General features: G+C 37.3%; 1 protein-coding gene across 1 annotated transcript in view; it reads left to right on the top strand.

Annotated features, from left to right (window-relative positions):
- Window positions 1-15,388, top strand: part of LOC136867462 (protein ABHD18) — a 114,086-nt gene that overhangs the window by 7,647 nt on the left and 91,051 nt on the right. Inside the window, exons 3-4 of the mRNA XM_067144669.2 lie at window positions 1,386-1,568; window positions 15,179-15,291. Coding sequence (XP_067000770.1) covers window positions 1,386-1,568; window positions 15,179-15,291 — 296 coding nt within the window. The remainder of the gene's footprint in view (window positions 1-1,385; window positions 1,569-15,178; window positions 15,292-15,388) is intronic.

The following is a 15,388-nucleotide window of genomic DNA, read 5'->3' as shown; positions in this document are numbered from 1 at the left end:
CCAGGCAGTCTGTCGTGTGGTATTCCAGTGCACTTCACTTGGGAGAATGAGTTTGTGTTACCACATTTTCTGTAACATGCATTAGATAAATGGTTGTTTCTGAAGTACTTGATTACATTTATCAAGTGTTCTCTCACATTTGGAAACTAAATATCATTTGCTTGCAGATTTATTGCATGTCCCAAGCATCCATAAGCATTACATCCAAATCTTCGTCATTTTCAAGAAGAAGACATATTTCTGAAATGTTGGTAGCATTATATATAATAACAGTATGAACTTTGCGCCTTAACACATTTTTGAATTCTGTTAGCATCCACTTCGGCCAGATAATTGGCAGTGTGTGCATGACCAGATGTGTCAACAGTGTCCACCAAATAAACATCACCTAATTTGGTGATTACCTTAAGGAATATTATAGGTTCATTGTGAACATTTGACCAACTATCAAACCCTATACACACACTTAGATCTTTCAGAACAAGGTCTTTCTTTTTCTCCCTATTTGAAAAGACCCATGTTTGATGGGGCATAACCTGGGCAAAATTAATGCCAAGGGGTATAGGAATACTTGACACATATACTAAATCTGCTAGCAATTGAGGTGATTAGTTCCCAAATGTGAAAGTTGTTCTAATGGAGGACAAGAATGAATGTACGTATCTTTTAAACTAATATACAGGGTACGGTTGGTAAACAGGAAGGAAGAGGAGAAGTTGTGGAAGATGGTTGAGCTAATGTTTTAAGGGAAAAGAAATTGAGGGTCAAGGGATTTAGTCTAGGGTGAGTTCAGGAGAGGTATCTGTGAGGAATGTGTATGAGTCACTGCAGGTAGAACAGCAGAAGGAAGATGTGCAGGGAAGTTTTCCCTGGAGGGGGAAGGTAAGAGTAACGGGAAAGGTAAAAAAGGGAGAAGTTACGATTATTCATCCCAGATTATTGGTTCTACAATACAATTAGTACCCACACTATTTGTCACCAATAAGGATGTTGTCACATTTTAAAAGTATGTCCCACATTAATTTTAAAGAACAGTGTCAGTAAAATTGTGACCCGGTGCTTTCAAATATTGTTCAATTTTGCCATTATTCATAATAACAATCTACAACATGCTCAATTCAGCATATTATAGGAAGTAAAGAACAGTGAAATTTGGCCGATGATGATGTGTGGGTTTTCTACTGGTTGTCCAGCAATTCACGTTGGAAGTACCGGTACAATAGATACTGTGGTTTTCATGCAGGTCTGCTAATTTTTGCTGATATTGTTGCACCAAGTATTCTGGGGATTGGCCATTCTTTACGGCTAGAGTGAGTAAAGCCAAGATTCTTTTTTTAATGAATGAGGTCAATGAGTGTTAATTGTGTTACTTTCTTATTTTCTAGGAAGAAACATACTCAGATTGCAGGATATTGGAAGGGAAGTTCATCTCACCATTTGTTTCTCATCTTCCTGGTCTGTTACCACAGGAATCTGAAACTGCATATTTCCAAGTAATATTACCAAGAGAATGGAAGTCAGAAAATTACAAACCCATCTGTTTGCATCTAGCTGGAACTGGAGATCATGTAAGATATCTGTCATTATCACAGTCTATATTAATTGACATGTTTATATTTAACTTACCTACATTGATTTTAATTATTTTAAAGTTTGCTTTGTGTGTGTTTTTTATTTTTTATTACCAGTACTAATATTATTGAATCAAAGTGGTGAGAAAAGAATATGGCAAAATCTGGTTATGAAAAAAAAAAATATTACCAGAAAATCGACTGTCAAAAAGAATATTAAGTTATGTTAGCTCACTTAAGAATTCAACACCTTGGCTGGACGAACTTCGAAAGGACCTCAAAAACGCAAACATATGTGCAACAGACATTTTAGAAAGAGACACCTTCAGACACAAAGTCAACAAGTGGGAAGTTACATCAGAGCAACCAAAGCAAAAACAGTGCAGACCGAAATGGTCGGAAGAACGTAAACAAGCCTTCTCAGAGAGAATGAAAGCCTATTGGAAGAACAAGAAGAACCCAAAGAAAGCTTGATTGAGTTGTTTGCTTAACGTCTTCCATTATTGGGAGAATACGCTAATAATAATAATAATAATAATAATAATAATAATAATAATAATAATAATAATAATAATAATCATCCTGCTAACATATTGGGCAATAACAGGTTCAAGCTGTATTGGGGCAGGAACAGTTTGATTGACTGAAATGTTTCACATAAAAGACCAGATATCACTGTAATGGGTGATTTTGCAGTGCCCTATAGTTCAAATACAGGGTCTTTCATAAAGAATGAACCAATTTCATGAAGCTATATTTTCCCAACAGTACAAGATTAAACCTAAGACACATGTGTTTGACTGATGTTCGAGTTTAGTCCTACAAAAGTTCAATATGACCACAACCAGCAGCACGGACCACATCAAGGTGATAGGACAATTCCTCCCAAACGTGTTGCAGCATATCATGATCCACTGAGTTGATCACACGTTATCCGCTCTTGAAGGTCATCCAGTGTAGTGGGTAGTGGCGGAACATAAACTTTGTCCTTGACGTATCCCCACAGGAAGAAGTCGCAGGGAGTGTGGTCTGGGGATCTGGGAGGCCATGCGAGTAGAGGATGATCCGTAGTGGTGTAACGACCAATCCACCGTTGAGGGACTGTTTCATTCAGAAATGCTCGTACTGGTAAGCTCCAATGGGGCGGGAATCTTGTTGGAAAATGAAGTCCCATGAGTGTGTTTGCAGCAAAGGGAAGAGCTAGGACCGTAACATTGCGAGATAGCTTTGCCCTCTGACAGTGTTGGTGTTGAAGAAGAAAGGGCCATAAACCCTGACATTACTGACTGCACAGAAAACATTTACCTTGGGAGAATTCCGTTCGTGCTCCATGGTAGTGTGTGGGTGTTCGGTTCCCCAAATCCGAACATTGTGGCGATTGACACAGCCATTGATATGAAAGGTTGCTTTGTCACTAAAAATGAGGCGCGAAAAGGTGTCTTCATCAAATTTTCCATGTTCAAGCATTGCAGCACAGAATTCCATTCGTTGTCCCTTGTCAACATGTCTCAGTGCCTGAACCAGCTGAAGTCTGTATGGTTTCATGTGTAGCCGTCTTTTCAGGACACGCCAGATACTGGTACTGCTTACCTGAAGCTGATGGTGACCTTGAGATATGGATTTCCAGGGGCTCTGAGTAAACGCCTATTGGATTCTCCTCACATTTTCTTATGACCGTGCAGTTCGTGGTCGACCAGGGCTTTTTCCTTTACACAAACATCCTTTTTCCTGGAACTGTTGGAAGCACCATCGGATGTTCTTGGGAGAGGGCCTGTACGCGTCGTCATTAAATCTGCTATGGAGCTCGTGTTGCACCGTGATCACAGACCTGGTCTGTGCAAACGCAACAACACAGAACGCTTTGTGCTGAGGTGTTGCCATTGTTAGACTGGTGGTGGTGGTGGTGGTGATTATTGTTTTAAGAGGAAGTACAACTAGGCAACTATCCTCTATATAACACTAACCTCTATATAAGACTGATCAGAGAGAAAAAATGGAAGGGGTCCGACACTGAAAAATGAAGGTATCGGCCAAAGGAAAACGAGGGCCACGGAGGGCATGTAAATGAGACTCCCGAGGCCTCCATACGTAATACCGTCAAGGTCTGAAAAGAACAAGAGTTGACCAAGGGAGGTCGGATAGGATAGATGAAAGTGAGGAGCCTGGCACAAGTAAGTGGAAGCAATGCCAGGACTCAACTAAGGGCATCGGGTTGCCAACCCATGCTCCAAATTTCAGAGCCCCTGAGGCCCCTTTTAATTTAATCGCTTCTTACGACAGGCAGGGGATACCGTGGGTATTATTCTACTGCCCCCACCCACAGGGGGACATTGTTAGACTCACATGGCAATTGAGTGAGCTCACTGCTGTGCAGGTTGAGTGGAGTCGAGGAGGGGAGGGGAAGGGAAGGGAGGAAGGCGTGGAGCACTCTACTGACTACTAATAGAAATGTGTGGCCATGCCCTTTGTAACAATATGCAACTTGTTCTTATGTGTGGCTTGCGTACTGCACAATAAGTCTTCAAAATCGTTTAATTCTTTATGAAAGACCCTGTATTCTGCCAACTTATCAAATATCGTACAGAAAAGTCAAGTGGTGAGTAAACCAAGTAACCTTAGTACCAGTTGTGATTGCAGCAACAGGACTCTTACATAGAAGCCTAAAAGTGTAATTGAAGAAGTTTCAATTACCCATCCATCTGATTGGAGATATCCAGAAATCTGTGGTTCTCAGATCCTACAGAATTATGCTCGAGTTCTGACGTAACCACAAAAACGCACATGAGATGCTGTCATTTGGTACAATTATTTTATTCACATTTATTTACAAATTAAACACACACGTAATCTTGATCACTGTTGTCGCAAAAAACAAAAAGCACTCACATCACCAAGCTGCCATTTTAAAACAACTGAATAACACAGCACATAGAGGTTACAACCTTGGAACACAAATAAAACAGCGTGTTTCACAATTATGGATTACAGTTTATATATACAGGTAAGAATAAATTATAATATTAATTCACAGGTATTTACATTAACAGAACTGATATAAATGTCTATGTACAACACATGTTTCATGACATAACCTCACACACAATACGATCATTCGACTATGTAAATAATAATAATACTATCATGACATAACCTCACACACAATGCGATCATATTGTAATAATAATAATAATAATAATAATAATAATAATAATAATAATACTAAATGGATGTACTTCACTTCATAGACATACATACAAGTAGTAGTAGTAGTAGTAGTAGTAGTAGTAGTAGTAGTAGTAGTAGTAGTAATAATAATAATAATAATAATAATGATGAAATGAAATGTCGTATGGCTTTTTAGTGCTGGGATATCCCAGGAAGGGTTCGGCTCGCCAGGTGCAGGTCTTTCTATTTGACTCCCGTAGGTGACCTGCGCGTCGTGATGAGGATGAAATGATGATGAAGACAACACATACACCCAGCCCCCGTGCCATTGGAATTAACCAATTAAGGTTAAAATCCCTGACCCGGCCGGGAATCGAACCCGGGACCCTCTGAACCGAAGGCCAGTACGCTGACCGTTCAGCCAACGAGTCGGACATAATAATAATAATTCGAGCTTGATATTTGCATTAGTTACCCATGGGTGAGAGAACATTGTTTTCAAGTTATACCTGTTATCGCACTTGCATCAATATCCTCCCTATAACTTGAAACAATTCCCACTCACTGTCACATTCTCTTGGTCCTCATTATTTAACCACACACAGACTACCTCACTCACACAGCCCTCCTGTTGGCGCTGTCGAAGTCCACAGTTCGCAGCTCGGCGGTTCCATTGGGGACCACCATCTTCCCAGGGTGGGTCCGCTGGGTCTGGTCGACGGTATCTTCGTTCCTGGTGATGGTGATCCGCAGGTCCTCGCGTGGCCTTCGGAGCTCCGCTGGCTTTCCCCTCGTTCGTACCTGTGTGTTCTGTCAGGTGGCACCCTCGTTTGGTGGTTGTCGGTTCTGACCCCATTGGTTCTCCGTCACCTAGAGTGGGCTCCACTGGCTGTGTCATTGCCATCGCTGCCTCCATCTCCTGGGACATCGTCTGAGCTTCCCCATAGTCCTGCCCCACGCTGAACATCCTCCCTGGACAGTTCACGGTGCCGTGGAGCTTACTGCGGCTCATTACAAGTGATAAAAATCATTTTTGTCCGTATTGAAAGTTTCATGAAGTATATAGGAAAATATTTAATATTTATTTCCACCTATTCAATACAATACAAGATGTTGGCATTTAAGTTAAAACATTTTTCAAATGTGAGACATGTTTCGCCTCTTGTTGCGAGGCATCTTCAGTCACTAATCAAAACCTAATTATTTTTGTCAGACAACATTTCCAAACATTTTACAGTTATAAAAATGTTCATGAAATAACTAAAAATCTTATATAATGATAAAATCATGTGTAGTTCACTTGATGAATAGGACGTCATTAGATGGTACAGTAGTACAGATGATGGCTTGAAGCCTTAGTCAATATTAGATTTTAAATACATAGTGGAAGGCATATAAAATCATTTCATTGAAAATATACATTACATTTAAATGATATTAAAATAGTAGATTCTTAGATGATATACTTAAAAATGGAGGTATCATATAATTATAAGTGACAGTTGATGGCTTAAAGCCATAGTCAGAGTTTGAAGTGTAAGTAAAATAACATGCTAATATATAGTACATGGATATGAAAAAGATTACATGGATGAATATAAAATGTAAAGGAAAAACATTCCAAATGCTGGGCAATTGTTATTGACGTTAGCGTATATTTGCCCGTAATGTTTAATGGTCAACAGTTCATAGGTTATTTATAGATTGGTTCAGCGAGATTGTGTTGACACGAAGTTTATAGTTGGCTTAAATTTATTTTAAGTCATCTGAGTAAGTTTGTAGAGATGATGATGAGCTATTATTCTCTACATTGGTATGATTTTGACACGAAGGTTGAATGGCTGTTGTTTTCTTATCTGATTGACAATATATTTTCAAAACGATGATATTGGAAATTTTGGAAATTTTATATTATTGAAGAATGTTGTGGAAGTTTGATGGGGCTGTTGAAATAATGTTGTGATTGGTTGGTTCTGAAATGAAGAAAAAACTGTATTAATTTTGATGAGAATGAAAGAAAAAACTTGGGGAGGTTTTGTCAAAGTGTTGAAGGATAGATGATGTTGGTGCTTACCTATGGCATTGTTGGCCGGTTTGACTTGTTGTGTGAATCGTTGTCAGGATATTAGTGGTCACTAATGTTTTTACTCCTTGTGTTGTACGCATGTCGTATGTGTGGAGGGGGCTGTCGAGCACCTTGGTCTTGGTGTCATACTGGTACGGCTCATTCACCATCGCGTAGTCTAGTTGTTCGGTCTTGGCGTCAAACACCCGTGGCGCTCCATTGGCGCGCTGAGCCCTCTCCCGCAGCCGAACTTGGCAGTCGGCTCACGGCTGGTGGACACCGCTGCGCCCGCCGAACTCTCCCAGAGCTTCCTCGCAGGTTGAATGTGACTGCGGGCTGCGTCGTACTTCCATCTCCTGCCCACGAAGTCCAGCGATCGAGTATTCGGCTCCCTCTTCTGATGTCAATCCGGTCTTGAATTGGGCCCCGATTTTCTCCTTGAGTTTTCCAAACTGCGCCTCAATGATCCCCTTGAGTTTTCCAAACTGGAGCTCGATGTTCTCCTTGAGTTTTCCAAGCTTGGCTTCGATGTTTTTAGCCTGGGCCTGAATGAAGGAAGTTAACTGTTTAAGCATCACCACGGTCCTCTGGTCGTTCTTCATTTTCAAATCCAGCAGATTCTAAGAGTCCTGTCCACGGTCGCCAGTTAACGTATCCACAAAGACGCACACGAGATGCTGTCAGTTGGTACAATTATTTTATTCACATTTATTTACAAATTAAACACACACATAACCTTGATCACTGCTGTCGCAAAAAAAACCCACTCACATCACCAAGCCGCTATTTTAAAACGACTGAATAACACAGCACATAGAGGTTACAACCTTGGAACACAAATAAAACAGTGTAATTCACAATTATGGATTACAATTTATATATACAGGTAAGAATAAATTATAATATTAATTCACAGGTATTTACATTAACAGAACTGATATAAATGTCTCAGGATATAAATGTCTCAGTGGCGTATACTGAGGGCTACCAAGGCTATCAGTGAAGCCCAAACCTCAATAGAGAATGATGGGAGTCTAAAGTACGTTATAATGTAAGAATCTGACGCATTGTTCCATTTAAAAAACTTCAAAGCCATGAGAAAAAATGGCGCATGTATTTCTGAGAGCAAGGCATCGGAAACTGATATTGCAGCCCAGACTCTCGCCCTTCTTCGTTCGACTCCCCCGTCATGCCTTGCTGCTGTATATCACAGAGAAGCGGTGACCGGGGAGAAGAGGTGCACTAGGCTTTGGTTCGTCAGATCACCACTGCTAACTATCAACCATGCGTTACTCATCGCATATACTTCCTCATCTCATACTTCTGACATAATTACATAGATAACAGAGTGCTAGTATTTCACTCCCGTTTACTTCTACATCCTTGTAGGAAGACACTGCAGGGCTGCAGTATAGTCTTTTTTTAATTGGTAGATCTCCTAAAATGAAATGCAGTCCTTCAGGTTTAGTGTTCTCTTTTGTTGGTTGGAATCGAAGCCGTGATCATGGGTTGGACACCACCACCACTGATCTCCCGAGGAATCTAATTAACCAGTGAACGATGAGTACGACCGCTGCAAAATTCAACATTTCTTTTAATAGTACCGCTAATTTGTGGTGACCTAATGAGGATAAAATGAATGGCAAAGATGTTGTAAACCCCAATCCCCAAGCCAGGGGAATTAACAGTATGAGGGGGTTGATTCTGAAAATTGAACCGGGACCGTCGGACCAAAGGCAAGTATTCTATCCATTTAGCCACAAAACCGGACTCTAATTTGCTAAACCTTAGGATACCTTCTCCACTAATCAGGGGTGAAGCATTGGCAGTAGCAGAGGCCAGGGCAGTAGCTTTGACAACACAGCAGGCTTCTCCGTTGGCTATTTGCTGCAACTCAAAATGCTCAAGGCTTGACTTCACTAAACCAACCATTGAAAAGGAAAAACCTAAGTCTAGTGATAGCCCATGTCTTGATCCCAGCATACACCACTGAAATGTCTATGTACAACACATGTTTCTTGACATAACCTCACACACAATACAATCATTCGACTACGTAAATAATAATAATACTAATACTATCATGACATAACCTCTTACACAATGCGATCATATCATAATAATAATAATACTAATACTAAATGGATGTACTTCACTTCATAGCCATACATCATACTACTACTACTACTACTACTACTACTACTACTACTACTACTACTACTACTACTACTACTACTACTACTACTACTACTACTACTACTACTACTACTACTACTACTACTACTACTACTACTACTACTACTACTACTACTACTACTACTACTACTACTACTACTACTACTACTACTACTACTACTACTACTACTACTACTACTACTACTACTACTACTACTACTACTACTACTACTACTACTACTACTACTACTACTACTACTACTACTACTACTACTACTACTACTACTACTACTACTACTACTACTACTACTACTACTACTACTACTACTACTACTACTACTACTACTACCACCTCGATATTTGCATTATTTACCCATGGGTGAGAGAATATTGTTTTCAAGTTATACCTGTTGTCATACTTACGTCATTTCCGCAATGACAGTTCGAGGAGAACTTTTTTATTTTTACAATTGGCTTTACGTCGCAACAACACAGAAAGGTCTTATGGTGACAATTGGATAGGCCGTGTGGTTATGGTGCCTGGTGTGAAAATGGGAAACCATGAAAAACCATCTTCAGGGCTGCCAACAGTGGATTATGAATCCACTATTTCCCAAATGGAAGCTCACGGCTTGGTCAAGGAGAATTTAGAAAATGACCGTATGTTTTATTTAAGTATGATTGTGCTTGATAATTATTTACCGGTACCTGTGTAATTGTGCTACTTTACCAGATGAGAAATATCTGAGGTAAGGGAATAGTAATGATAGCCTCAGCTACCGAGTTGCCGAATATGTGGTTGTGCACTACCTTCAAACTGATAAAGTTTGTCGTTTGGAGTAGACTTTAAACAGATTTTCACCAACCAGCAGGTCTCATTGTGGGCCATATCCACCTGTTTGGCATGAGATGACTAGTACAAGTACCAAACTGGACATGCATACCCTGCAACGAAGTAACAAAGGACCATTGCTGATGTACGGATAGTTTGTGGTTGCAGGTTATAAACTTCAGGCTAAACAGGCTAATAATAAGATTAAAAACAGATTCATTAATCTTAAGGTTAAGATTGGTAAGATCGCTAAAGACATATATTTTTTAAAAGAATGTTTGTAATTCAAACTAGTACCAAAGTTTTTGAAATCTGTACAAAGACGAAACTTATCTATGCCAAATTTAGTAGACACTCAAAACAAAGTAAATGAAATCTGGCTAAAGAACGAGATAAAAACACATTACAGAAAAAAGTCGTTTTTAAACTTACAACTTTATCATACACATTTAGAAATCTGTGACCTTTAACCCTGTTAGAATGGCACTCAGTACAACAATTTACTAATGAGAAACTCGTTGGTATATTAGAGAAGAAACAAAGAACTATAGAAAACAAAATATCACATTTAAGAGAGAACAAAACAAAATCCGAAAAACATAATACAAGAATAAAACAAACCAACTCAGACCTTAAAAACATCCCAACCACTGTAAATTTATCAGATGTCACCTTCACGGATAGTGAAATGAGCTTACTAAATAAAGGATCAAAATTTAATTGGCCTAACCATCATCAAATAGAAGACGTAATAACCACTATAGCTGAAGTAGAATCTAATATAGGGAAATTGCCTTTAGAATCGCAAAGTGATACAAGATTCGAAGTTAAAAAGAAACTTCCAACCTTAGTAAAAGAAATAAATAACAACTTAAATCCCGACCTCACTAATAAATCAAAGAATTAAAAACTAAAATCAACGAAAGCAACATAATAGTAACCAAAGCTGATAAAGGAGAAACTACAGTTATTTTAAATGAGCAAGATTACATTAAGAAAACAAAAGAATTTTTCTCAAATGGAGCCTATTCGATAATACAGAAAGATCCTACAATCAAAATTCAACGGAACCTAAAGAAATTACTTAAAAATTCGTCTTTTCTCTTTAATGATCTAGAATGTCAGAAGCTGATAAATATGAATCCCAAGATACCGACAGCCAGAGCCATGCCCAAAATCCATAAAGCTAACATACCTATGCGTCCTATAATCAACTGCATGAATAGCCCAACATATAAGACCTCTAAATTTATACATCATTTTTTAAAAAAGCACTATAAATTTTACAATAATTCTACAATTAATAATTCAATAGAATTCTGTGATAAACTAAATAAATTCGAACTGCAACCACATCATAAAATGTGTTCATATGATATAACTAACATGTACCCTTGCATACCGATCAACGAAACCATTAATATAATCAAAATAAATTTATTCAATCATAGTAAATTAAGTAAGTGTGAAATAGAAGAATTCATAAATGTATTAAGATTTACTTTAAATAATAATTACTTCACATTTAATCAAGAGATATATCAACAAATGTGCTTAGGAATGGGTGATCCTGCATCAGGTATACTAGCTAATATTTATATGGATCATTTAGAACATGTTAAAATTTTAAATAACATAGATGGACTAAACCTTTGGCTGAGATATGTGGATGGCACGTTTGTTATAATAGACAGTAAACTAAACAATAGTGATAATATTTTGGATTTTTAAAATAAATTAGACAGTAATATAAAATTCACTAAGGAAGATGAAAGGAACAATTCATTAAGTTTCCTAGATATAAATGTAAAGAGAGCAGGAAACAAATTTGACTTCCAGGTCAAAAACGACTCACTCCACCCCAACTCTCACAAACAGGCAGCATTTTTGAGTTTGGTTTACAGAGCCCTAAAAATTCCACTAACAAACAAGAGTTTAAAGAAAGAACTTGATTTTATAAAAGATCTAGCACTCAATAACAGTTACAAAATAGAAATGATTAACAAAATCATTAATAAGGTGAAAATAAAATTGGCCACTAATCTTGTACCAGATAAAAATAAAAAATCCAAATTTGCAACTTTCACATTTACTAACCCAGCTATATACCAAATCACTAATACCACCAAAAAGCAAAATATTAACATTGCCTTCAAGACCCAAAACACGAACCAAAACGTTTTCTTCAACCACAATAAAGTTAATATAAATAGTAATCAATATCAAGGATCTGGAATATATAGGCTCACGTGCGCAGAGTGCAATTTTTCATACGTTGGCCAGACTGGCCGAAGCTTTATAATAAGATATCTCGAACATGTAAATGCAGCCAAACACAGGAAACATTCTGCAATGAGTACACACATGCAAGAAACTGGACACAGTTTTACAACTATTGAAAGGGATTTAAAAATCTTAAGAAAAGTAGAAAAAGGAAAAGAAATGACGGAATTGGAAAACATATACATTCATTTAGATCAACAATACAATAAAAATAAAAACCTAAATGACGAAATAGAAATAAAGAATCCCATCTTATTACAATTACCGGAACTAATACAAATACTCAAATCAGATATAAATAAATTCTATAAACATTTTAATCCGATAAAAGTTAATGGCTTATTGACACAAACAAACTCAACTCCTCCCCTCACTTCTCCTAGACTATCTCCTCCACAGTCTACTGCAGCTATCAATACGCCACCTACCTTAACTTCCCCTTCCCCCTCCCCGCCAAAACGTAAACTCATCCACACTCACTCATACAACACAAGAAGTGCAAACAGGACAACAGGTAGTTCTCAAGAGGCTAGGAGTAACACCAAACAGTTACGCAGTAGAAAGGAAAGTAAGTGACAATTCTTCCAATAAGATGTTATACAGAAATACAATCTAAACCATAAACATATAATTTTTATCTTTCATTACAGATATACCAACGAGCCATTATGGAACGTTCGAGAACATTTTAAATCCAATATTACATCAGAAAGTGTTTCATCAACAAGTTTGTTCACGAACAATTTTACCCCATTGATAATATAAATTAATACCAATACATTTTATAAATGTTACTCCAGCAACGAGAACAAGTCTATCGACCATAATGACAATTATCAACTGCAGAAAATATTCAATACAGTTATGAAGTTTTAATGACAATTATACAAGTTAATCAACAGGAATCAACTCAACCAGCCAGATCTCAAAAGTTTTTTATTTTATTCTTATTTTTTAAACAATTTTAAAAGATGTTCACCCAGATGAGTTTCGGCAATAAAATGTTAGACTGAAGAAGATTTTAGACAAAAAAGTGTTAGCTTAAGACATATTTTTATTGTTGTATGACTTTTAAAATGTTATAAGATTATCAATTAGTTTTATAGGAACAATCTTGAACCAAAAGAATTGTTTTATGATCTTATACAATCTTAGATTAATGATAGTTTGGCTGATGATGCTCACGAAAAGGAGCGAAACATGTACCATATAAACATCATAATAAATATGTAAGTTTGTACTATATTTTTATTGTATTGAAAAGGTGGCAATTGACAAAACTAAAAGAATTGTATCACAAATAATTTGTGATTGACTACTTCACTTCGAACCAGACAGTAGTTTATGCAAGAGGTTATTATTATCAGTGGAGAGTTTCTGTTTACAGTTTATAACTTTCTTCTTGAAAGTGAGAGTTCTGTTAAGCGTTACTTTCAGATTTTTTTGAAGTGTCACACAACTGTAGCTCGATACCTGACCACTCGACTTTCTGCTTCTGCTGTGCTTGATTGTTTTTCAGATGAAAGGCACAAACTTGTGATAATGATTGTGATAGTTATGTAGAGATGGAAGGGTTAGCACAGAATAGGGTGGGATTGAGAACTACATAAATGTAGTCGATAGACTGATGACCAAAACAATAAAAAATACTAATATTTTCATGATTATTTTAATATATACTCATACTTAATATGTTTCAGTCTCCATTAAGACATGTATCAAGTTGCTGATCCAGATAACTTAAGAATATGTACTGTAAAAGCAATAGAGTTTATAATAACCTACATTTGTGACACTTTATACGCCTTATGGATTTGCATTATGAATTCAGGGTTATTTTCTAAAACAGTTCACATGTATCCGATTTCTCCAACCAGGTGAACAGGTTGAAATGTTGTTTCCTTTTTCCTAAACTTACAAGTTTTTTTGTTACAACACGAAGGATGGCCTTTACTCCTAAAGTTTGAGAAAGAAAAAAAAAATAGAGTGGAAAATTAGCTATTTTTATTTCTTGAAATGAAAACCTATAGCCTGTTTCTGGTCATTTGACCGGGTCATTATTAGAATGAGTGAAGCCTTCATCCAGCGGTGAGGATAGGAATCGCGCCGGCTGCCGAAGCCTGTCCTATTCCCCTGGGACAATGATTAATGACCGACATATGAAATGAAATGATATTGGAAAGTGTTGTTGGAATGGATGATGACAGGGAAAAGGATGATGACAGGGAAAACCGGAGTACCCAGAGAAAAACCTGTCCAGCACAAATCATGGAGTGACTGACATTTGAATCATGGAACCCAGCAGTGAGAGGCTGCTGCCTGAGCCACGGAGGCCCTCTATTTTTATTTCTTAGAATTTAAAAAAGAAATCCATTCTTACTATTATAAATACTGTATATGTTTGTGCAGAAATCAAAACTTCTAGCTGGGTATTATTAATTTATTTTTACATGGAAAGTGTAGAAGGTGGGGATGTCTGAAAAGCGTAGTGTACGTGACATATTCTGTTGACTTAGTTGAAGAAATGAAGGGCAACAGTTTTAGCAGTACTGTATTTTAACATTGTCCGTGTTGAAATCTGAGGTATAAGGTGTGTTTCAGTTATTTAGTAGTGACAAGGACAACTCCACCGGGTGTACAACCAATCACGTCAGTGGTCTGCCATTGTCTTGCGAATGGTTCAGTTGTGACCCCATGTTCACCTCTGATACACCTTGTATTTCACTCCGTGCTTTTACATTTCAAGTAACCATCCAGTATCATTGTCATTATGAACAGCAGTTACTCCTGATTAGATTGATCTTGGATCTCTCTAAATATTGTAGATTTTGTGTGTGTGTGTGTGTGTGATTTAACTTTCTACATGGCACCATACTTAGATGTTTAGATTTCTGTTTGATATTGATAAAGTTCATTGTGTAGTATAAACATCAGTTTAATTTTTGATGCTGATGCTGACTTGTTTCTTTTGGTATAGTAATACTTAGAGAAGCATAGTTTTAGCTATCTGTAGTGAAGAAAGCTATTTTCTAAACAGTAAACACGCAAATACAATGTTTTATATATATTGCATTTATTTTGTTTAAGGGTTTCTGGAGAAGAAGGCAGATTATGGCTAAGCCTTTGTTGAAATCTTCAGGAATTGCCTCAATATTGTTAGAAAACCCATTTTATGGGCTACGCAAGCCAAAGGACCAAGTGTAAGTATTCTCAGTGTTGTGCAATTTAATAAAATGCATGAAAGTATAGTGATCCAAGTGCTGTTGTAATCAAATGGTTATGAAATAGGTAGAAAAT

The sequence above is a fragment of the Anabrus simplex genome, chromosome 3 (genome assembly GCF_040414725.1).
Source record: "Anabrus simplex isolate iqAnaSimp1 chromosome 3, ASM4041472v1, whole genome shotgun sequence".
In the NCBI taxonomy this organism is placed as follows: Eukaryota; Metazoa; Arthropoda; class Insecta; order Orthoptera; family Tettigoniidae; genus Anabrus; species Anabrus simplex.
This window is presented reverse-complemented; position numbering and strand designations above follow the sequence as displayed.